At 39.7% G+C, this 24,655-nt stretch overlaps 2 protein-coding genes across 9 annotated transcripts in view; one reads left to right on the top strand and one right to left on the bottom strand.

Moving 5' to 3' along the window:
- Positions 1 to 7,507, top strand: part of aatka (apoptosis-associated tyrosine kinase a) — a 30,670-nt gene extending 23,163 nt beyond the window's left edge. For 3 of the 4 annotated variants that reach the window (XM_028042517.1, XM_028042516.1, XM_028042519.1), the window contains 6 exons: positions 90 to 211; positions 857 to 1,006; positions 1,590 to 4,785; positions 4,863 to 5,010; positions 5,249 to 5,452; positions 5,535 to 7,507. In XM_028042517.1, the coding sequence (XP_027898318.1) occupies positions 90 to 211; positions 857 to 1,006; positions 1,590 to 4,785; positions 4,863 to 5,010; positions 5,249 to 5,452; positions 5,535 to 5,563 (3,849 nt within the window). In that variant the 3' untranslated portion in view covers positions 5,564 to 7,507. The remainder of the gene's footprint in view (positions 1 to 89; positions 212 to 856; positions 1,007 to 1,589; positions 4,786 to 4,862; positions 5,011 to 5,248; positions 5,453 to 5,534) is intronic. The other variant, XM_028042518.1, reaches the window with a different exon arrangement.
- LOC114160096 (brain-specific angiogenesis inhibitor 1-associated protein 2-like) overlaps positions 7,082 to 24,655 on the bottom strand; it is a 54,274-nt gene continuing 36,700 nt past the window's right edge. For 2 of the 5 annotated variants that reach the window (XM_028042520.1, XM_028042525.1), the window contains 9 exons: positions 23,013 to 23,150; positions 17,377 to 17,529; positions 15,095 to 15,337; positions 14,679 to 14,910; positions 14,277 to 14,478; positions 14,063 to 14,131; positions 13,827 to 13,986; positions 13,557 to 13,594; positions 10,635 to 11,668 (listed from right to left, as the gene is read on the bottom strand). In XM_028042520.1, the coding sequence (XP_027898321.1) occupies positions 11,584 to 11,668; positions 13,557 to 13,594; positions 13,827 to 13,986; positions 14,063 to 14,131; positions 14,277 to 14,478; positions 14,679 to 14,910; positions 15,095 to 15,337; positions 17,377 to 17,529; positions 23,013 to 23,150 (1,320 nt within the window). In that variant the 3' untranslated portion in view covers positions 10,635 to 11,583. Of the gene's footprint in view, positions 8,419 to 10,013; positions 10,057 to 10,634; positions 11,955 to 13,556; positions 13,595 to 13,826; positions 13,987 to 14,062; positions 14,132 to 14,276; positions 14,479 to 14,678; positions 14,911 to 15,094; positions 15,338 to 17,376; positions 17,530 to 23,012; positions 23,151 to 24,655 lie in introns of those variants that run through there. The other 3 variants (XM_028042524.1, XM_028042521.1, XM_028042522.1) reach the window with 3 other exon arrangements.

Here is a 24,655-nt window from a genome sequence, read left to right as displayed (position 1 = left end):
GTCAGCTCTATAATCAAATATACATTTTTCTTTTTACTTTTTACCCCCTTTCCATTGATAAACCTCATGCTCTATGTTTGCTCATGCAGGATGACTATTTCATAACCCAAGATCAGATTTGGGTGCCTCTGCGCTGGATCGCACCAGAACTCATAGATGAAGTCCACGGAAACCTGCTGGTTGTTGATCAAACCAAAAGCAGCAACATATGGTGGGAATTTTGAAGGAAGGTTGTAAAATTCCGTCACAGATGTAGCTGTATTAAGGCTATGCAACATCCTTAGATATTCTTTTCTTCTAATATTGTTTTATTTATTGTCAGAACTGTTTTCATTTACAATGCTTTGAAAATGTATTTGCAACCTTAAAAATTTATTCTGGGTTTGCTTATTTGCCTCAAAATGCTTAAGTTTATCAAACTTAAACATCAAATGTAAACTGGATACATTCAAAAGCTTTACTGCTAAAGAATCTCGAAATGTTATTATTGAAAATATACATTTTCCCATCTACTAGAACATCTTAAAAAATAATCCTGAGCCAGCACTCTGACTTCAAGATTAAGTACTCTCAGGTTTAAATCAGGGCAATAAAACGTGCCATGCCATTCTTCCTTGGAATCACTTAAGATAAAAAAATAACCTCAAATTTTGTACTTTTTGATAGCTCCCTTCATAAAAAATAAATCTTCATCTGTAAGTGTGATTTAAAAAAGCAATAACTGATTATCTCTACAACTAAGAACATACTTTTTGTGGCACTGTGTTGCTATTGATTTTGTCCTTGTTTGTAATATTTTTTTTTTTCCATTTTGTAGCATCAAGCATCTTGACTTCCATTTCCTCCATTCCTCCAGGTCTTTGGGTGTGACTTTATGGGAGCTGTATGAGCTGGGAAACCAGCCGTACAGACATTACTCTGACAGACAGGTGTTGACATATGCTGTGAAGGAGCAGCAGCTCAAGCTACCGAAACCTCAGCTGCAGTTCCCCTTGGATGACCGCTGGTGAGGCATGCTTCCATGTTTACCCACTTAGGGGAAGTACAACGTTGATCCCTAGACTGTTAGAACCTTAGATATTCAACATCACCAGGCTCTAGGCCTGACTGGGCAATTGTTTCATTAACAGCCAATGTTTTGTTGCATCCGAGCGTTGCAGTTATATTTCTCATTGCAAGTGAGAGCAACTTATCAATAGTCTTCCTATTCTTTATGACCCTCCTGACATAAAGCAGAGTTAAATCACCTCATCCATCTTTACCTGCAAGACAGCTAAACATTGTTTATGCCTATTAATTTTTCACTGTTGTTGTTCAATGAGAAAGACATTTGGCACTAAGCTACACTGACACACAAAGAGAATATTTCAACTGAGTCAGCAGCAATACTGCACCCTCCTTATATACCCTGCAAGTTATTGGCTGTAAATAAATGCCAGGTGTAGCTGCAAAGTGCTGACCTCTGAGGTTCTCTTTAAATTGCTTAGCTGTTTATCTAGGATCAATTCTTTAACTTCTCTTCCTCATCCAGAATACCATTAATTTTGTCAGAGCTGGTAAGAATGTGAAATATTTTTGTACCTTTTCAGGTATGAAGTTATGCAGTTCTGCTGGCTGCAGCCAGAGCTCAGGCCCAGCAGTGAGGAAGTGCACCTTCTGGTCACATACCTGTGTGCCAAAGGCTCAAGTGAAGCTGAGGAAGACTTTGAGCAACGCTGGAATGCCTTGAAACCCAATTTGCTTGGCAGCACGTCACACACAGCTGCGTCCGCATCCCTAGTCTTCACTCCCACCCCTGCTGACATCCCCAGTGCAGACCAAACTCAGGCAGCGGAGCTGGCCTCTTCTGCCTCGTCCTCCTTCCCCCTCCTGGAGCATTTCTCTGACAGCTTTCACTCTGAAACAGGGGATGACCTCCTGACCGTCACCGAGACAAGCCATGGACTCAATTTCGAGTATAAGTGGGAGCCGGCCCGAGCTGAGCAACCTTATTGCTCTTCCTCCACCAGCGGGCAACTGGGTCAGGAGAACCCACACTACCAGGATATTTACTATTCTAACACAGGGAGTACCTCAGTGGGTTGCAAGGCTGACAGTCTGACATCAAGCAAGTCCCCATCCTATTATGAATCAGAACACACCAGTGTCGTTCCAGTGCTGAGTGCCCACAGCCCCTCTATTGGCAGTGAGTATTACATTCGTATAGAAGAACCTGTCCAGTGCAACATCAAGATTGATGATGGCACTGGCGACTATTGTTCAGAACTGGAATCTGCTACCAGAAGGTTGTCATCTGAAAACAAATCTAGTTCTTACTGGTCCACCACTGACAACACCAAATCAAATGATTCAAGTCCCACCATTCAACTACACACACACCCACTGCTGAGCCCTTCGTCTAACAACAGTCCAGTAAAGTCAGGTTGTTCGTATAATTCACTTCCGTCTTATAGCAGTAATGCATTCTGTTGTGATGACTCACCTCCACCTAAGACACAGAAGCAATCCTCTCCCCTCGAAAAGACACCAGAGATTCAAAGAAACCATCTTCATGCAGATGGTGTGTTAGAAAACCCACGCAGTTTATCCCAGGCTGTCAGCAGCCCTAGTTTAGGATTCTGCGATCCGTACCTTGAACCACACACAGGCCATAGCACAGTCAACGAAAGCTGCCATAACATGTTGGGCCCCATCAGAAAGACGCTACCCATTATAAACCACTTTGATATAGATGTAGGAGAGGATGATGACGATCTGCAATTGGGTCGACGGAAAAGTAGAGAAGTTGAGGATAAAACCAACTGGATCTCAAACCGTTCAGCAAACAACAACAGCTTTGACAGCAGACACCCAGACAGTGGGAATGACAATTGTGAGGCTGTTCCATCTGATACATCCGATGCATGGGCTTTAACCAAGGACACGACAAGAACCTTCCAAAGTTTTAAGCCTTGTGGCACCTTTGGGGGCAACGAAGAAGGCCCTGAATGGAGTGCATTGTGCATGTCTGTTGGTTTAGACTCTTACATCCAAATATGCCACAAAGAGTCGGCTCAAGAGGAGAAGCCTGCGAGTTTGGATATTTTTCAAAGCAGCAATGCTCTTATCAGCCCAAGAAAGAATAGCAGTGGTGCAGGTGGAGAAAATATTGACCCTCAGACTGATCAAACAGAGTTCTTGTCTGATATGCAGAGAAGCAACATCTGGCAGGGAGTTTCAGCTGGAACATCTGTTAGTCTGAGTGGCTTAAGGCTGAATTATTCAGAGCCATCCAAAAGCAGCAGAAACCAGCAACATGCAGTAAACATTAGGAACTCCAGCAGCTGCCTGCTTGAACTTGGTGACTACAGTGAGGATGAGGAAGATGACATGGCCGATATTACATCAGGGATCTTTGCTGACTTCAACCTTGACCTCAGTGAGGTTGAGGAGGAGGACCTCAGCCCAAAAAAGATTTCAGAGGTGAATTCGGATGCATTGGGTGCCATTAGTGTAGTTTCATCTGTGGCAAGCTCCTGTGACCAGGCCTTCAGCCCTGATCCCTACAACACACCCATCCTGCCCAAATCTCTGGACAGTGGCTATGACACAGAAAATAATGAATCTCCAGAGTTTATGTTCAAAGAGCTCGGAGATCCACTGGGTGGTGAAAGTTGCCCTGGATTGGGTGGAGAATCCGAAATTGCGCTACATGTTGGTTTAGGGCCAGGTGTCTGCACTTCAACAATCACCTCAGAGGTACATGTAAAGAGCCTTGTTGATAATCAATATAGGGATTCAGCCTACTTCTCGGACTATGACGTAGAAAGTGACAAGAGTCCCAAAGAGGAAGACAACGGCTTTTTTGCAGAATCTAAGAAACATGGTTCTGACAATACTTTTAACTCTGCAGTTGAACATTCTCTTGAAAACAGTCTAAACTGTGGAAGGAATTTAACAAACCTGAGACAGCTCAAAAGCTGTGTTTTGGCAAATCTCTCAGAGGCCAGTTCGTACTTAGCCAACAATATTCAAACACCTGAGTTGTCCATGCTGTCACCACTTCCTCCACAGATGGGTGGGTGCCTCACCAAAGAAGCTGCTCCTGCGGATGATCTGGGGTTGGACACTGAACATTCGGGGAATGAGCCTGCATCTGAGCTGAACTCCTTCAGTGGGTCAGAAGCCTCCTCTTCTGTCCTGGAAGTCTCTGCAAACCATGAAGAGGCTAGCAGGGGAGCAGAAAGCTGCTCATCTGTCCATTCATCTGTCACTCATTGCTCCCACTCTGAATGCAGAGAAAAACCCAGTGAAGAAAATGAAAATGTTGAGGAATCCACTGAGGAGGAAGAGGTGCCTGAACACGGTCATGTCAATGAAGAAAACCACAGGGAGGGTGGGAGAATAAACGAGGAGGATTTTGAGGACATCGACGCAGAGGAATGCGACAGCCTGTGTGAGGAATCCAACGGCCCTCAGGACCTTTCCACCTCCTCGTCATTGTTGGAGCTTTGCGGAGAAGACGTAAGAGCTCCGCTGGAAGAGGCTGAGGATGAAGATGATTCTGATGAAAGCGAGTCTGATGAAGAGCTGAGAACCTACAACATCCAAGATGAAGAGAGCGAGGAGAGCGAAGAGGATTTCAGAACAGTGCCGGTGGTGGTGAGCGACTGCAGCAGGGCGAGACACCTCCGCAGCCTCCTGAAGATGCCCTCCATGCTTACCCAGTCCTTCTGTGAGGAGCTGGAGAGGAAGAAAAAAGCAGTATCCTTTTTTGACGATGTGACGGTGTTTCTGTTTGACCAGGTATGGCATATTCACGTATCAAATTTGCACCGTATTGGCTTCTGAGAGTTTTATGAATTAAACAATGTTATTTTCAGGAGAGTCCTACTGGAGAACTGGCTGACTGCTCCTTTCCCACTGGAGGGGAGCCCAGTCAACAAGAAACATCAAACGCAGATCTCGAAGCTCAATCTGGCGATGCTCACTGTTTTTCTAAAGAAACAGAGGGAAACAACTCAGCAGAGGGTATGCGCTAAGAATGCCATTATGTTGGTTTGTTTATCCCAAACCTTTAGCTAAGGTTCTGACTGGAAACACCAATTTCCCTTTGAATAGAATTTCCAGTAAAAAAACTCAGGTTTATGAGCTTTTGACCTGCTGGCCAACAGTCAGGGCCACTCTAGCTAAAAGGTGTCGTCTTCATGTCACTAATTGATGCTTATCAGTGCAGCTCTAACATGTACTATGTTTTACCATTACACAGATGAAAATTACAAATGGGAAGATGAGGACTCTGTGGAGACCTGTCCACCCTCACTTGACACCATTCCTGATCCTGAGTTCTCACAAACCTCTATCACAGATACACCTGAAGTTCCTAAACCTGTTGCTGTTCCAGTTAACCGTTTCATGGTCTCTCGGTTCTCCATCACACACGTATCTGACTCCCACACAGACACAGCAACAGGTATGTAATAAACACCCACCTACACACTTTAGAGTGCTTCGTCAATGCTGTTCTGCATTCAAAAATCTCTTGTGTCCAACAGGGAATACCGAAGATAACCTAAAACACTGAGTCTCAAAGGAGAGACCAGAGGAGGCGGAGACAGAAAAGCAGCATTATTATATTCAAGATGATATACAGAGTTTTATTTTTATTAGTGTTTGGGACATCTGATTTCAAGAACCTTTATGAGGCACTGCCTCATACTGTGGTCAGATACATTATCGATTTGCACAAACCTTTTATTTCTTGACATAAGTGCAATAGCAGTACGAGTGAAAATTTGATTTTAAGAACTGCAGAATGTGGACACAAATTTATATAATATAGTTTGGGGTAAAAAAAAATCCTGTTTCTGCAGATCTAACATAATTTTGTTTTTTGAAGCTGCCGTTCCTCTTTGGAAACAGTTTTTCTGTTTAAAATGTTTAGAACATAAATGGAAAAATAAGCAAGGCTTCATAGCTGCTTCTCCCATTGGCTGCCTTTTCACATCTGCTTGGAAACTAGTTCTGGCAACTTTAAGACTGTTATTGATTATTTAATCAAAAGCAGAAAACAGTACTTGACAGTTTCTTCATAGAAAGCCATAAAAGTTGGGGAGTATTTTAAATTGAAATCATATAATATTCACTTTGTGGCACTTTGAGTGAAAATTCAACCGATTGAAATGTAAATGCCAGTACCTAAGTCACAATTACTAGTCCTTTTGGTTTACATTGCACTTTGTGTAGCCTTAGCTACTCTTCATCTTCCCAAACTGGAACAAAATGGTCAAACACAAGATATTCTGTTTCCATTCAGTCACTCATTCAGTGCCAGCTGCAGTTTTGTTTACTCTTGTTCAGGTTTTTTATTTTTAATTTTTTTCTTAAGAATAGAATCAGATGGATCGAGAGGCGTTTCCACAGAACTTTGTGGTGTCACTGTAAACATCCCAGTCATAAATGTGGAATGTCACTTGTCATGTTAATTTATCTTTTCTAAGAAAATGACTAAAAAAATGTCTTGTATACAAATGAGCTGTTACACTTTTGGTGAATGCCTGAGCCTGAGGTGAAACCAAGACATTCAGAAAAGGACATATCTGGTATATTGTATGAATATTATATCAACATGTAGCAGGTAGCTCAAGTAGAATTATTAATGCTGTATCAACTGCTGTATTCCCTCCCTTTCTATCCTCCTGTAGCTCCAAGATTCAATGCCTTCCCCTCTCACTTTGCCTTTTAAGTTGTGCAAGGTTAAGAAAATGTTGCCAGTATTTTTGTATGAGCATTTCAAAAATGCAATTCAGGATGAGCGTTTATTGAATTTGCCAAAGAAAATTTGCAAAGCCCATTGGCTTTTAAATGGCGGATGCCTTTAGGGAAGGTGAGGTTGCTCTATGCACCAGAAGTGACATTGTTGCGGTTTCCATCTTTTTCTCAGTAATCGCTGTTGTACTCTCCACCCCCTCCAAAAATACAAATAAATCCAATTACTTTTTCTCCCCCTTCTTGTATTTGTGGTATATTTTATTTGGTTTACATCGCTGGGCTTTTGTGAAACTTAACAGTCAAATGTGAGAGCACAAGGACAAAGTATGACAACTGTGCAAGTTTAAATTTATTTGACAAGATAATTTAAACACATTTTCTTTACAGTATGGATACAGTACAAACTGGGAGAGAAGATAGAAATAAAGACAAGGACAGCTATGTTTAAAAATAAAAAAAAGACATTTAATTGTGATGCAAGTATAATCACATCAGTGTAAATGACTCATTTGTTAAAAACAAACTCATAATTCAGAGCGCAATGCCTTATTGGAAAGCATTGCTGCTCATTCATCCAAACAATATTTCTTTCTTTGATTTGAACATCTTTAGTCTTCATCTTCACACATCCTAATTTATATAAAACATGTCTGTGTTTTAGATCAGCGTGCCCTGTAATACTGAGAATGAAAGATCTGAAAAGATAATACTGGAGCTTATCTGAATATCTACCACTCCCTGAATGCTAAAAAAAAAAGGAGAGAGAAAGTATTAGGATTTTCCCCATATCCTGATCATTTACAGAATTAATAAAAATTAATGAAATTAAAATTATAAGGAAAAAGTTAGCAATTAAAAAATATTTTAGGGTATTACTGTGAACTACCGAGGCTTGCCCACATACTGTATATATATATATATAAAAAAACTGAAATATTCTCATGAATATTGGCAGAATTCATAAAAAAAAAAAAAAACGGAGGCAGAACTTCACTGCACATAATTACCCCTAAACCAATTTAATGCAACAATAAGAACAATTTTTTTTGTTTGTTTACAAAACCAGCAAAGAAGCAAAGAAGGCACAGGAGATTGAAAGTCTGGGTGTCCTGCATCACCACTAACAAATATAATCATCTTAATGACCTAACAAAAGCAAAATTGAAGCATAGGGACAAACTGGTCTGTGGACCTGCTTTCAGATCCCACTCCTTTGGAAATATTTACAGTATTAAAGAAAAACTAAGATGAAACTAAGAAAATCTAATATTTTAACAGAAAAGCAGGTAAAGAAAAACGTCCTAGCCTTACCTTATCCAGAACAGCTGTGACCTAAGTAACTTAATAAATCTATAAACCATCACCTTTAAAAGTTCAGGCGGAGACATTTAATTGTGGTTGAAGCTGTTGGTTTCTAAGAAGTTCAAAGAAAATTTTCAATAAAAGAAGAAACCAAATTTGAGGTTGAACAAGCCATCTGTTGAGATGATCTCACCTCTGGGCCCTCTTGTGGTAAATATAAAACATGCAAGTCATGGCCACTTTTCTCCTCTCATAGAATAGATGCCCATCGGTGGAAAGAAGGCGGCGGCAGGTTGCTAGTAGTAGATGGGTGCAGACCGATCGTCAGAGAAGGAGGGACGGAGGAAGAGCTCGAGGGACCGGTCGCTGCAGAGATGAGGGAGGAGACAAGGAACACTCACCGTTATTAGTCAACACGTTCCCAATTTTATCTATACACACACACAGAAACATGGTTAGACATTTTAACCACACCCAAGGATAGTTTACTTTTACCGTCTAAGAGTGATCAAAAAAAGTTGCTGTTTTGTGAGATCAAGCATGAGATGAAAAACTTTTCAAACATTATTAATGAAAAACAGTTTGTAATGCAGAAGTGGAAAAATGTGTTGGCATCCTAGTTAAATGTGTGTAAAAAGCACCCAATCCAACTTTTAATTTCAGCACATTTATCAAGAAAGGGGAAAATTATCAGGTGTAGATTTTGAATGTTTTTTAGTAAAATCGGAAATGGAAAAAATTGGTACTTGGATTACTTTTGACAAACTAATTTTGTTAGTGAAACAGCACTAAGTCTTCAACTGTCAGATTTTACAAGGTTGGAGCATGCAGAGCGATCTTTCAACCACTCCTCCTTGGTGCTCTCTTTCCCACTTTTCTTTTCAGCTGGAAGCCATGGATGACATGGAGGGCTATAACAGGACAAATTTGAGTTTAACAATTTCTGTGTAATTTAGACAAATTTTCAGGATCATAATCCATCCCATCTTACTAATCCTTCATGTTTAACAGTGTTCATCAAATATTTTTCCACATACCATTTGTTGGCTGTTGAGAAGGGAACTTATGGGATAAATACAAATAATTGCCTTTGATGTGTACCTGGTCTTAATACTACATATATACTTAGTTCCATTATGTGTAAATAACCATTTCTATGTATTATGAGCAAAAATGTAACATCTACATGTCATTCTGTTTCTTTCATGTTAAAAGGACTAACTGACCATTGGTAAATTAAATTACAATGCTCTGAGTGGCCTCCCAAGTGGTCAGATAGTGATTAGTCCAATAAATCAGAAAGTAGGTCAAGCCGTCAATTTCAAGCATAAATTATTCTGAGGAGAATGAACAGTCTTCATAAAACAGCACAAGATTAAGAATTATTATTGGGTCAATGCTGCAATGTCAAGAGTCGCAGTTAATACAATTCCCTACACCTACCTAATGAATCTTATTTGGACATGTTCAAATAAATCTTTGTCAAAATAAAACTCAAGAATGCTTTCTTTCATTTATTTTAAATGCATTGTCAAAGTTATTAAGAATTGTACAACTGGTGTTTAAGTAAATAATGATTTTAAGATTGTTTCTCCCCAATGCAAATGTAATAAAATTAAAGCTTGGACTTTTCCTGAGAGATAAGATATAAATGAATGCATTTTAAGGCTTTTTTACCCATTCTTACCAGGTATACCAACACATTTGTCAGAGTCTGTATGTAGGCATGCATGGTTAGTGTCTTATCTGGATGATATTGGGTTATGGAAAGAAAGAAGAAAAAAATAGCCCAACCCATGGCCTGCCACAGTGCCAGATTGCCAAAACCAAAAAGACCAGTAATTTCCAATATCCTATTCCAGCAGACAATTAGCAAAAAGAGATGAGACCAAGCATTCATAAAGAGAAGTAAAACAAAGGTGATTAGTTTATTGAGAGGCGATGGAGACTGGGGGACTTACGGCGGTCCTGTTCCCTCAGAACCGGGACAATTCTGGACCCAAACTGGAAGGTAAAGAGAACCTTGGGGTTTGAATGGCTCATACCTCAAATCATGCATGGAACAACAACTTGTATGGACAATTGTTAGTCTGATGCAAGACAAACATACTGTACGTTGGTAAGATAGAAATGAAAAACGCACATCAGGAGTGCAACACTTCATGCTCTACATGCCGTCTCAATTCAACACAACTTCAATGGAGACGGATTTTACCATGAATGGACCAAAATCAACTGCGAAAAACAAGTCATTTCTTTAAACCAAGTACAACTCTCACAAGAAAAATTCAAAAATCCAAGGAATGGGTGCAGCCAGGAAAAGTTCAGTTCCCCACAATACAAATACTGAAACACAACACCCCCTTCACTTACTTCTTCTTTTTCCCCACAAGGACAAAAGGCAGTGCAGATGTAATATGGGTGTTGGGAGGAGGCAGGGATGAAACATGCATGGGACACAGCCGTGACGGAACTACTCACAAAATGTTACTTTTTAGTATGAAAAAAAGAGCATAAAGACACACTGAAACAAGGGAAATGCCTCGTCAGTGGCAGAACAGATTCCTCGTCAGACCAGAACAGTTTATTAATATATAGAGATGTGTTTTATTTAGAATACCTTTGTAAAAAGTCACCATACATTCAAGGTCAATTTTTAGTGTCACATTTTTCTGGTTTCCCCCTCCACGGCATGCATAAGATAAACGCTTCAACTCATCAGTATGTTTACCATTTTGTCTGGAAATATGTTACAAGGACAGTGTTTATTATTACTGTTTTTTTTCCTTTAAAAGAAAAGACCAAAACTGCACAGACACTCAAGGAATACAATCAGAAAAAAAACAGGGAAAATTGCAGAAAGCTGTGTTGATAAGTAAATCTCAAGTTAATCACAGCTGTAATTTAAGAATAGTCAACAAAAAAGTTCACTGGTACAGCTTTAAGTGGGGAAAAAAAGAAACAGTATTTTAATTTAACCAAGGTACCTGGCAATAAGTAAGCCAGGAATGCAAAAAAAGCAAAGAAATAAACAAGTATGCCTGAGGGTGTGAAGTTTAACCAAGCACACATTTATTTTAGACGGACTGGGAAGAAAACAAAAGAATTTATATGTTTGTGTTTATTCAAAAAAAAAAAAAAGACAAGCAAAGTAAGGCAGATATGACACACCCTCTGGACAGAAAGTTCTAGCACTGACACAAGGAAGCACAGCAGGACCTGTGGCAGTTCTCAAAACAGAAACACAGCAAGCTGCTGGACAGCGTTTGTTGAAACAAAGCTTTTTCAGCCTGTTTTTTGGTGGGAACTCAACAGTATTGGGGCCCCATGGTGCTTTAAAAAAGGCCATTCAGTCAGTGGCTTTAAGTACAACAACATTGAAGACTTTTGGCACTTGAACAGTACATGAACATGTCTTTCAGTTTCTGACAAAATGACACAACCATGTACATGCATGAAAGACGAGCAGTAGCAAAGGCAGTCTCTTGAGAGAACAGTCCGAGATGTGCGGACTGTGATCAGAGAGAGTGTTCAGAGTCCGTATCGCTGCATGCCGAGCAGGTAGGCCCCGCTCGGGATCTCACGCTCAACGCAATCCTCCACCCACCAGCCGCTACTGTCCACACCAACGCCAGAAGCAGCAGCAGCACCCAGGACGGACAGGAGTAGGAAAAGGAGGGACCCGGGGAGGAAGAGAGGACAGAAAGGAGGGATGAAATTGGCCTCTTCCATTCGGAGAAGGAGTGGAGGCAGAGGTGCAGACAAGTGGACAGGAGGGGGAGGGGAAGAGGAAGGAAAAGATGGGGGAGGAGGAGGAGGCCCCTGTGCTATCCGGAGCTGTCTGTGTCTGTCTGTATGTCTGTTCTCACACAGTCGAAATCAATTTGCCATCAGGACTGTCACTGTGGAACAAAGAGAGAAGGAAGCTTGCCAGGTCGGACACACTCAGAGAGAAATGGAGAGAGACAAGACAGGCACAAGGAGGCATGGTGGCGTTCAGAAGTAGTGTAGATGGGGGTTCAGGAAATCTGTTGTTGACCCCACCTACAAAACTCCAAGCACACCTGCCAAAATCATGAAAGACTGGAGCTTCAATTCCATCATCAACACCCCTAAACAGAAATCAAGATCATTCCCCAAATCAAAGTTTTACAGTTTATGTTTGCTTCTATGACACAAAACGGTGACACAAGAAAGGAGCTGCTGTTGATGAGGAAATTACACAGTGATCTCCATAGCTGGAGGGATGTAATATTCATCTGTGAGGGTAAATACACCCTGGAAGATGGTAATACCGGTACAGAATAAATAAACACATTTAGAGCAGACGGGATTGTGAAAAGCAGCTAAACGTTTGGTGCCAAAAGGCTCCAGGCAGGAATGGCTGAGGTGATTTCAGCAGGACGTATACTGTCACAACACGTACGTCATAAACACCTGTACAGATACACATCCATCTCAGGACACTGTTCTCCGTCTTAAGCGCACGCCACCTGACACACATTTATATACATGTATGAGAAGGATGTGCTGGCTGATTAGACAGGAACAAGCACTCTAGATTCTAACTGTTATCCTAAAACAAACCTAAAGTGTATCAAGACCTTGATATGAATAAAATTCAAATTGTCTTCCAAAGCAGCTATTGGACCATAAAGTGGTAAATTGATCCTGCCTGAATGTATTCAGTAAAGTAGATTTTATTTTTTGAAGCACTGGAAAGAGATAAAAATCTAAAAAGGAAAAAAAAAAAAACCTATTTATCCAATTTCAAAAGGTGTTTTATATTCAGTTTTGATCTTCTGATAAGCTTAAGAAGAAATACCAGCCGTTTGTTGTTGCTACTGAACGAAGATTTTAACCAAATAAAAAAAATTTTATCCACCCCAATTTTCATATTATGATATAAAATGTATTTTAAGTAAAAATACTGATTTTCTGACATATAGTCATCTTGAAAGTAAAATACAAAAAAATGGCCTAGAAAACACATAAGTGTCACAGTTCCTTCAACATATACTGTATGTACACATGTAAAAGAAAAACACAAAGGTTTCCTGTCAAAAAGAAAGACTTACAAATCTTTATTACTACAAAATCTAAATAGTGGTGCTGAAAAAACAAACGCTCCTTTTTGTTTCTTGCAGGGAAAACATCGTCCAGCTATTTTTGTAGGCTCTATTGTCTGTTTCATAGCTACTCACAATGGGCAATCACATGACAATGGTGCAAATCAGCTGCACAAATAAAACCCTAATAAATTCTAAGATGTGAACAATTTTTTTATGACATAGTAATCATATTTTGCTGATTAACTATATTCCTGCTTGGAAATTAGTAAAACTGACATTTAACTGGAACAATATGATTTATGTAAAGCAGTTGCTCCTTCCATTAAGTATCTATGTACCATAACTCAAAATCACTCATGTATATATTACTTAAAAAATAAATAAATAAAGCACTAATTATAAATTCATGGGAATGCAAGATGGGTTACATACCTTGTGGCAAAGCGGCTGTCATAATCCTCAATGGCAGGCTGGAAATTAAAAGGAATTCTTTTTTTATTGTGGTAAAGCCCTGTTGTTTTAAAATACAGACACTAGGTGGAAGCAAAAAACTATGCAGAAGTCTAACTTTTCACATACTGCAGGATTACTCATAACCAATTATGCAACAAAGCCTTAACTCAGATGGAGGCTGCAAATTAAGCACACAAGTGCAACAATCGTACAATCTGCACATTTCATGGATGCTACGTTTAGTAATACCTGTGGAGCGAACCCTGCCATGCTGTAGGGCCGTGGGCGGGTCTGTGCTAAGCTCTGTGCCAACAGTCGGGCAGTTAGGCCGTAGTCAGGTGTGGGCAGTGATGCGTCGCTCTCCAGCAGGTTCCCAGTGCTGCTGCTTTTACCATGATGGAGACTGGAACTGCAAAAAGACATCAGCCTTAAGGCTTGAACTTATTTGAGCTTTTAAAACCGTTCATGAAAGAAGTAGGACGTACTTCACTTTGAGCTTGTCGCCATCGCTTTCAGGGAGCACACGTGTGTAGGAGAATGGGAACCAGCCACGCCTGGTGAAAATGAAATTATTTCAAATATATGACACACATTAATAGATAGATAAATCCTTCAAAATATATTTTTACAATCCATAAATTTTAAAAATAAGAAATATGTTTTTATAGGAAGTGTTGAGAGAAAATGGACTAGACATACATCTTGTTCTTCTCATTTTCTCCATAGTGCCAGCCATCACGAGCCTCAGGCACTAGCAGGGTGATGACATCTCCCTCGGAGAAGCTTAGCAGGGTACTGTTGTCGCCTGCGGCATGGGAGAAGATGGCCTGGACGCGTGAGCGCCCGTTCTTTTCCAGTCCGGCTGCCATGGAACTGGACCTGGGCAGAGTCCGTGTCTCGCCTGAGGAAAGTTGAATTTTAAATAAAGCAGGATTGGTGAGTGGATAGCTACCACATGCTACATGACCATCTATTAACACATTTCAATAATAAAAAAGGAAAGAAAAATTTGGTAGTCAAATATTTTTGTGACGGTTTTGCTTCATTTTCACAGATCGATGACAGTATGATACAGTCCAAGGTGTGTCCATGCCAGCTTACCCACTGGGTTTTTATTCTTGGCAGGAGCAGGCCTACGCACAGGGAGGGTGTTGGAGTAGACGTCGCTGACCTGTCTCTGGGGCTGGACCTGGGTCTGGCCCTGTGCCTGAGTCTGAGGGGATGCTGGCCTAACTTGAGACACAGACATTGAACCCCCATCTGTCCAGTATTCCTCGCCGTGGACTCCTGTCGTTCCATTGACCATCGACATGCCATCCGGGCCCATCAGCCTCTGGAGCAAGTGGGGAAAATAAAATCAGAAGAATTCTGACAATATTTCGATATTAAATCACAGTAATCACAGATTCATTGCACCAATAAAAACAGAAAGAATGACTCAATGGGTTAATGTGGCTCTAAGTTAAAGTCAGTCTGTTCAGACAAATGCATAAAATATCAGCCATTCATTTTCTAACCGCTGGGTGTCCGAGGCCGCTCCCCATAAAAACAGCCAGCTCCGGGGGAACAGGAAGAGGCTGAGCCCCCGGTATGGGGTCTGAGATGACCAGATTGGATTTGGAGGAGTGCAGGGGACTTGTGCCTCCAAGAGCAGCAGAACCCATCTGCTGGGCCAGCAGCATGGCTCTGTCTGGCAGTTTGTTGGGATCTGAGCAGGCCTGCTGCCACACTGGGATCTTCTGGGTCAATAGGTCTTTTCCCTGAGAGAACACAGACAAGGATGTGGAAACAAATACAGAAAAAAAGCAAGATTAGAAGAAGAGAGGCTCACTGTAAATACCGGAAAAGGCATTTTTATTCAGTACTATCCTTCCATATCCAGTCCATATAAATGTTTCTCTGTGTGTATCCTTGACCACTGCCCTTTGTGCAGCTTTGATGATGTGCTGCGTGGGTAAAGTAGACCATCACACAACCAAGCTGCCCACTGCAGTATTTCCCAGCCTGTGGACACAGCTCTGCGTTTTACTAATACAGACAAAGTGTTTAATGTTTAACACAAAGGAGTATATGTAAGTAACACACACAAGCACAAAATGGACTTTTTGCTTTCACATACAATGAAATTAAACTCCCATTTCCCCCTTAACACAGATATCTTGCACATAAGGAACTCTCTGGGAGCGTGTTCATGAGTTTGGTGAAGGTGAACACTTCCCACACACACCCCCATGCTGATTAATGACTAGACTTCATATTGGGAGAGGGTGGTGGATAATGTGGTCGACACACACCGTCCTCCTGCAGCCACATCTTCAGGCTGGCAGCTCTCACCCACCCATAATCCCAGGTGACTGATGCACTCCATTACCCATGAATTTGAAATTGCTGAGAAACAGAGAGGCATGCATTTGAAGCATGCACACCCACACAATAACAAGAATACATATGTAAATGGATTACATTCTTCTTCAACACCACCTTATTTTTCTGGATCGTAAAATGAGGAAGTAAATTCATTAGAATTTCAGTGCTCTTTGCTTCAAATATCAGCATTAATCAGTAAAAATGATAAACAGGGATGAAAACAATGGGTGTGTACAAGTAGCAGATTTAGTCCAGCTCATTAGATAGTCAGTTTTCAGTCTAAAATAGTCTTGAAAAACCATTCAAAACAAACGCACAAACTTTATTGTATTTTATAGCGACTTTATGTAATTAAAAGTACTTCATAACTGACCACTGGAAGTTTATATGGTTTTCACAATTTCCTGGCCAAACCAATATTGTAGCTCTAACTGCAGGTGTAGGGTTGTTGTTGTGCTGGAGGGTGAACCTTTGCTCCACTCTTTTGCAGTTTCTAATAGCTTTCTTGCAGTATGGCCCTGAATTTAACTCCATCAATCTTCTCCAACTCTGACCAGCTTACCTGTCACTGTTGAAGAAAAGCATCCCTACAGCAAAATGCTGACACCATCATATTTTGCTGAGAAAAGTGTGCTTAAGGTGACATGCTCTGTTAGATGTCTGCCTCAAATAGCATTCTCAAGAGATTGCTTCACTTCATATGACCAGTCATCTTGGTCCATGTTTTTCTCTATATTCCCTAATTGAGGAGTGCAAAACTGAAAGTATTCCTTCTAATGGATTTCTTTAAACAATAGCATCCCAACAGGGCAAGAGAGGCAACAGCGGCATAAAAAGGGATAGTGGTTTAAATTTTCTTTGTTGCCTGCTTATTTATCATCCACACGTGTTTGTTCATTTGGATCCCCATTATCCGTTGCCGTAACAATGGCTACTCTTCCTGGGGTCCACATATAACTAAATATTGAATTATTCATTCTATTTGTTCTCAAAGCCATTTTCTAGTGAATTTTGTAGGAAAATTAGATCAATAACAGGCAGAAACCTATATTGTGAATTTCTTCAATTAACTTAGGTTCTACATGTACAAATAAATTGCTAAAGCCATTAACCACATCGTTCATGTCATTCACAGTTCTATCCTTATCAAAACACTTTGCATAATTTGTTCCAATTACCATTTTTAATGATCTCATTTAACATTTTCCTCATTCATTGGATGGAAAACAATGTAAAATAGCAATAGTGATGCATTCATTTAAACCAGTTTAGATGAAAGCATCGGAGCCTGTAAAATCTAAACTGAAAAATGTGTAAATTATGTGCAGCAAAAGTTCAGACTTTGTTCTTTTCATTTGCCGTCATAAATGACTCGCTTCTAAATGGAAGGAAAACTGAATTAGATCAAGGTTTAAGGAGCATTTTAACTTACCTTTCCATGGTAGGCGCTGCTGTTTTTGGCCACAGCACACTGTCGGTCCACGAGGAAGCAGTATCTGCGGCGTTCCTCTGACAAGGCCGTCTTGTAGCCCTCAGCTATGAAGGTGTCTAGTTCTGTCTGCTTATTGCTAATGGTCTCCACAAACTGAAAGGGAACACACAATAATATGCAGGCATTAGCATTGGTTGCTTTTGTATTCAGGTCTTGCTCTTTTATAGCACTTTGCCCATAATAGCTGTTTTTTAAAAGGTGCTTAAAAATGGCTTATAAATACATGTATTTGCTATGACTGTTTTCTTTCATTTTGTGAATTTGTTCAGCCAGCTCTTCCAAGCCATTAAACAAACACATTTACAAAGACCAATCTCCTGGTGTGTGGAGAAAATGTCGAAAAATACTGAATAAAGAATAAATTAGAATATTGTCAAATATCTTTACTCAGAATCTTCAACAGAAATATAGATTTTATTTCTGCATGTCATTTCTCCATACAGGTTTCACTTTTTGAACTGAATAACTGAGATCAATTAACTTGACTGTAGAAATATAGACAAGTATAGACAGGTTTTGAGTCTCAGGGGCCAAACAAAGCAAACATTTCTGTGATTAAGTGTAATAAATATATAAAGGTTTAATCAAAACAAGATTTTTCAACATTTTGATTAAGTTTTTAAAGTTAAGATTTCTTCCTGCTGTTAAAGAAAAATTTGTATGTGACCCTAGTCCAAGTGTTGTTTCATTTAGTGACCAGCAGGGCACACTCTTTCCCACTTGTGAGCGACCCAGAGTTGGGTCTTTCATTAGCCAAGTGGTGGTGAGAATCTTATAATTCCAGATGACACTAATTCAACCATTTTGAGTGGAAGATGCTGCTTATTTTTCTCAAAAGAAAGCTGCTATAGTTAAGGTCTTTGGACACATCAGTGAAATGAAATATGTGTAGAAATCATGAATCAGAATAACCATATCTTTGTGCTTTTTCTAACTTCTGCTTTCTTTCTGTGTCAAAGAAAGCAGAAGTATGCAACTCTGTGTTAAACCTCTACTGTATCATCTTATAACACATTATCATGTCTGAGTGATTTCTTTGCTAGACTTAGCACAAAGGATAAAAAATGCATCCTAGACAGATTAAAGCTGGTTTAATTAGTGGTTACAGTTCTTTAATACATGTTTGGTTAAAACATGAGCATCATGTCAGCAAGAGTGGTTTATATGGCTGCCAAAATACACTAAGAGGTAGAAAGATTACTTTCAGTCCTTCTAATCATCTCTAAGAACAAAAGGATAGTGACTTTGTTGTGGAATGAGTCATAGTCTATGCAGTACCTGCAAAGAGAATAAAAAGAGAGGGAGAAAGATGGAAGAGCCCATTATGGTAAAGGAAGTTTGGGAAAATACATCTGGATGTAACACCTACATGCATTCGTGAACCAGTTCTTGGAAACGTCAGAAGTTGTCCACTGCAAGGACCCTTTAAAAGATCACAGTCAAAGCGACTGCCCCTCTGTCTCTCTGGCGGAGTGACCCTTTTCGTATTTGCAGTCTGTGACTCACAAGCTGCTAGCCGCTGAAACACCTCTAACCAGAGCTAATGGGAGCAACTCAGGCAGTGTGTGCTCGCCTTTTGTCAAATCAACATGGCCCCATTCTCCAGCCATTCAAAAGGTCACGAAAGTAACCCAAGACAATGAGTGCAGTGGGAAAAGCACATGCAGACACCTGGCACCATTATTTCCCTGTGACCTCAAGTTACATCAAGGCAAGAATGACTTGCTCTGCACAGGTTATGGATGGAAATGAAAACTACTGCATGTCAGTGCAGTGTTAACACCCAGGCTTTAAGTAGTCAGTGTTACAGCTTTTCCTTTGTATGTCTCATTACATTGACATATTCAGGACAAAATCCCAACACTTCAGCACTTCATTACTCTGCACTCCTAACACATTTTTCCAATAATTACTGCCACTGGGATGGAGGCTCTCAAAGCATTTAAAAGGTGAAGAATACACCTGGGTTCAACAACAACACTGCGGAATGCTGTAGTACAGGGGAAATTTCAAAGCATCGTCCAACTCTGTTTTAAGCTACTTAGTGCTTCCATTTTGTTATGGTACTACATTAGCACTACTCTTTCGAATAAAAAAAAGAAATACACTTGAGACATCTAAATGCAAAAACACCTTGGGTATATTCTCGTTGCTTTAATGCCAGCACCCTAAAAAAAACTATAGGCTACTTTGGATATGCAAGTCTATACATACCACAGATCAGAAACTGTTATATTTTGTGAAGAAAGGTGCAGCTGGTCAAACATCAGTGTTATGATAGGAGTTCTTAGCTTGGAGTTCCATCTCTCTCTCCGTTTCATCTTAATAAAATCCTATGCAGCACAAAAGAGTTTATCTTGATAGAATCCCTTTATATAGTTCCTTAGTACTCTTCATTGTCTACATAATGAAATAATTAGCATTTCATCAGACTTTACCTATTGATGGTGCTTTGGAAGTGTTTAAAGGCAAGAAAGATCAGAAGACGGGGAGACAAAAAGACGATCAAATGTCGACAGTCTCCTTATTGTCGTCAGTCTCTTTTCACTGCTAGACTGCACCAAGACACCAACTTGTAAAATAGTAGTCTCTCTCATCTTCCAAAGCATCACAAATGTGGTGGAGGAGGATGAAATGCTGCCCTCATCTCTGCAGCATTTACTCGTCTTTTTCTTGCCTGCCTCCTGCTGATTTTCTATCCGCACAAATTAAACCATCCAATCTGTCACAAGACTGAACTATTTTTCAAGGTGGACACTTGTAATTGTGAAGCACAGGTCTTGTGGGAGTGCAGGGCTCTCGCTCTCTTATTTGCGAGCTTTGCTTCTTGTGGGCTCAGGCACCAACGAGTTGACTTTTCTCTCACACGCCCACAGCTGTGATATGATCAGTGAAAGTGAGCAGACTGAAAATGAGAAAGGGAGATTGATTTTTCTTCTCTCCTGCAAAGTTGCTGTAAATTATGAGTCCACAATATGATGAGCCCTTCACTTTGCACAGATGGGCCTAATTGATCAGTCATGCAGACTCCATCCATAAACTCTAATTTATGTTTAGCATGCAAAGAAGTAAAATGTTATTCTACTTTTCTTCTCTCTTTGGTTTGAGTGATTAGGCTGAAGTGAGATGTTAGTCTAATAGCTGTTTTAAATTTCTCAGCCATTTGCACTCTAAGAGAGATTCTATTATATTATGTTTTAATATTACCATTCTATAAATTCCTAAGATTTTATGAGAGGAATATTTAAAGGCTTTTTGTATTTTGTAAACTTATATAATGGCTATGGAATAATGGCTCCGGAGGATTGGACTTTGGTACCTGTGCTTTAGTCTGTAGAAGTAAATTAGACATTGTCTTGTTTACTTCTTAAATACTTGTGTTTGTTATGATTTTGCTTATTTAAGCAGTAGTGCATAGCAATTGATAAAGTTGATTTTTCTTTTGGGCTACTACCTCTTCATTATTATTTTTTAATCTTTATTTGAAGGCTTTTATTTACGTACATTGATGCTAAATGCTCTACTTTAAATTTTGAGAAACACATAGAAGAATCATTCTTTTCTTGATATATACAACCAAGCACTTTCTCACAAGGCAAATAATTTATTCTTCTGATTGATTTCTAATTGATTATGATACTGAATGACAAAAGCCATAAAGAAAATATGTAATATGGCTTAATGCCATCATTCTATAAATGGAGACATTTCTAGAATAGAAACATTTATAGATTGATATTCTCCTGTTGGAATGTTTTCCAAACAAACAGAGTAAATGAAAATGATAAGGAAAAATCTGCCATTTGACTCAGGTGTCAAATATTTCAATTATTTTCTTTGTAAGCAATATACACTTACAGTCCCCATGTGTCTCAAGTGTGTGGAATAACAACTGAATAAGTGTGCACATTATAAAATTTAATGCATAAAAAGAACTTAATAAAATAAAATGAAATTAAGAACTCTGCAAATAATTACACTTAAAAGGGCTATTCAATCATAAGAAGAAAGAAAAGCACCATTGGAACAGAGAGGTTTCATGGTGCATGTTGAATCTCTGCTCTTTACAGATTTACTGATTCTGGGGCCACAATCAATGCTCCCAATTCAAGTTGTGCTTCATGCTTGACCGCGTAAGCGCATTCTAAGGCTTAATGTCTTATGATGACACTTAATATATCATCTCTTCAAGAGAGACCTGACACAATGGAACAAACATGATGTGACAATTGAGTCAGATCAATCCAGCTCTTCCACACCACCGACGACAAGATGGTAGTGGATGTGTGTGTGTGTGTGTGTGTGTGTGTGTGTGTGTGTGTGTGTGTGTGTAACTGTGTTTGTGACAGCATGAAAACTAAGTGGACAGAGTGAAGAACCTTTAGAAAGTTTGTATCTGAAAGACATGCTTTATCTGACTGATGACTGAACTTCACAGAAAGGCCACAAGCGGCTCAGTAACTCTGCGAGCCATGACCTGTTGGTCTGACTTCTGTGCCCCCATCCTTTAAAGCAATCTAAATTCCTGCTTCCCAGGTAATGTATTGACCTTTCCTGTCCTCGCATATGGTTTTTCTCCCCTGCTTTCCCTCTTGCTACAAGACTAAACAAGGAAGTAACAAGAAAACATCACAAGCGATGATGTCTGGTGCAGAGGAATGTTGTCAGGGTTGTTTGTTGTCCCTGCAGCAGCTGAACCTTTTCCACTGTCATGTAAGAGATTGGGTGAAGGAAAAATAAATGTGACATTATTCATTAAGTAATGTCACACAGTCAATGTTCACTTCACATCAATCAACATTCACTGCACATGCAAAAATCTAGCACAGGTTGCCTTGTCATGCATAAAGTTTGTTGAATTGTTGCAAATTGTTGTCTGACAGTCTAAATTATGTTTTAACATTTATCAGAAGGTCCAAGCATCTTTGAAGAACACAGAAGTGCAAAGGAGCAAACTGTGCAGACATAATTTCTCTCTCTATTTATTTATACATCAACAATTATATGTTGATGTATAAAACAGGTTTATTTTTTTGTTGTGTGTGATACTGTTAAAATTAATTGGCTCAACCGTCAGTACTTCAGTTACTGTAGCTTGTTTTTTCCCTGCTGCCTGGATGAGTGTCAGTGTTTCTGCTTATATGTGTGCAAATGTAATAAAGGTTTCCAAGGGCACACAATTCATAATCAAACCTTCACCATTTGCCTTCCCACTCAGGACACCATGTCACCTCTGCCTCCGCCCCCATCTTGGCTGCATTCTCTTTACTTAAAAAGAATATTAAAGTCCTTTTCACTGTTGTTCATAAACCTTGAATCCAATTCTCCCCCACATCAATGCAAACTGCAAAAATCAGAAAATTTAGCTAAGCAGAGCAACAAACTGACCTGAGCGTGCGTGTCATTTTAATTGACGTTAGACACTTACCACCATCTTAGCCATGTCTTCTTCTCAACACAAACAGCACACATTTTTAATTAAAATGTTAAGTTTAGAGTTTCATACAGTTTTTTGAAACTGTATAAAAGTGAATTAATGTAAAGTAATCTGAGCTGGAACTCAGCAGGGGGCTCACCTGCATCTCCTTCTCTCCATACTTTGAAGGGTTCTTACTGCCTTGACTCTTCCTTCGAAGCTTCTTCAGTTCACCCTGGCATTTTTCCAGACTCTCCCCTTTGCTCTTGTGTTCCAGCTGGTATTTTTTCAAGGCAGCCTAAGTAGAGCAACAAGAAATAAAAATAACATGAAATCACACCTCTTCCAAAGTCAAATCTTTTTAAAAGTTATAATCAAAGAGACACAAGGGATAAGTTGATATGTTTTAGAGGGAAGTTTTCAGGTAAACATATTACGGTAAATAAATACACATTAAATCTGTCAGTATGTCGTGACAGTAAAACACGAGATAGGTAATCTGTGAAAAAAACATGAAGCACCTCTGCTTCCTGTGCAATGCTGCTTGGAAAAAAATTCTCACTTCCAGCACAATCTGGGCTCTCTCTCCTTAACTCTGATTGTTTCCGATAGATTTCTGACAAGGTGTCACTGAGCAAACAGAAGGTGAACTTGTGACCTATGAGATTAATTTTCGGTGCCGGTTTAGTTTCGGTGTAGTTTTAGCAAAGGCAGAGGAAGTAAATGAAGCTGTTAGCAAATGCGTAAAATTTAAATCTCATCACAGTCCAAGTCTCCAGGAAGCAATTGTTTCTCAACACCCGAGAGCCCAGACCCTCTCGGCTGATATGGAGCAAAGTGTAGTACAAGTGGCTGGTTTTTACCAGCCTAGGTCCTACTGCCATTTGTAGAAATACATCACTCCTGGTGATAAACAACCAATTAAAGCCAGAAGGAAGGGTTTACCTATTTCAATTATGCTTTTATACTCTATTTTATAGAGTGATTGGTACAAATGTCAGCCGCAGAATGTATAGTACATATATCAAATTATATTGAAAGGTGGTTCTATGAGGTACTGATTATGGAACAGAAAGATATGCATAAAAGTTTCATTTGAAAAACAGAAAAGAAAACATTTTCTGTCATATACCTTCTGTGGTTGGGTTTCTTTTTATTGAGAACCAAGAGTAAGTGAGAAGATTTCTCTGATTATTTTCTCACAGAGATTGTAATTTCTGGTGTGACAACCATACCACCTATCCCCTTGTAGTGGGTAATATCCACGATATAAGCATCCAGTTTCATGAAAAACCCACAAAGCTCTCCTACTGGTTGTGATGCTCTCTACTGTATATATAGAGGCATCCGTTTGTGGTGACCTTCACTCTTTGTTTCGACTGACTATTAGTCACTGTCAACCGCTCCAGACAGGCCAGCTCCTTGAAAACAAACTATTCACTTAGCCATCATTGGTCTATATGTCCACCAAACTCAAACTGAACTATGTACCTTTTGTTGATGACTTTTTTATTTACTATATAAAAGAAAATAAGAAAAACACTTTTCCTCCTATTTTAAACTGCCATTTCAGCCCAACATAGAGGTATAGGTTTGCTTACTTTTAACAGGAACCAAAATATTAAATGGGAAATTTCAAGAGGTAGACAGTATTCCCTTTGAGGTCTGGTGTCTCCGCCCTTCTGAATCAAAGCATTTAAATATTAAACACTTATTGTTCTGGCTGACAAGCACGCATCATCATTATGTGGCAAAGAGGGTGCACGTTGGGATCCTTTCATCTCTTGTTACATTCAAAAAGGC

The sequence above is a fragment of the Xiphophorus couchianus genome, chromosome 16, assembly GCF_001444195.1.
Source record: "Xiphophorus couchianus chromosome 16, X_couchianus-1.0, whole genome shotgun sequence".
NCBI lineage: Eukaryota > Metazoa > Chordata > Actinopteri > Cyprinodontiformes > Poeciliidae > Xiphophorus > Xiphophorus couchianus.
The sequence above is the reverse complement of the archived record's forward strand: the minus strand, read 5'-3'. Positions and strand labels throughout refer to the sequence as shown.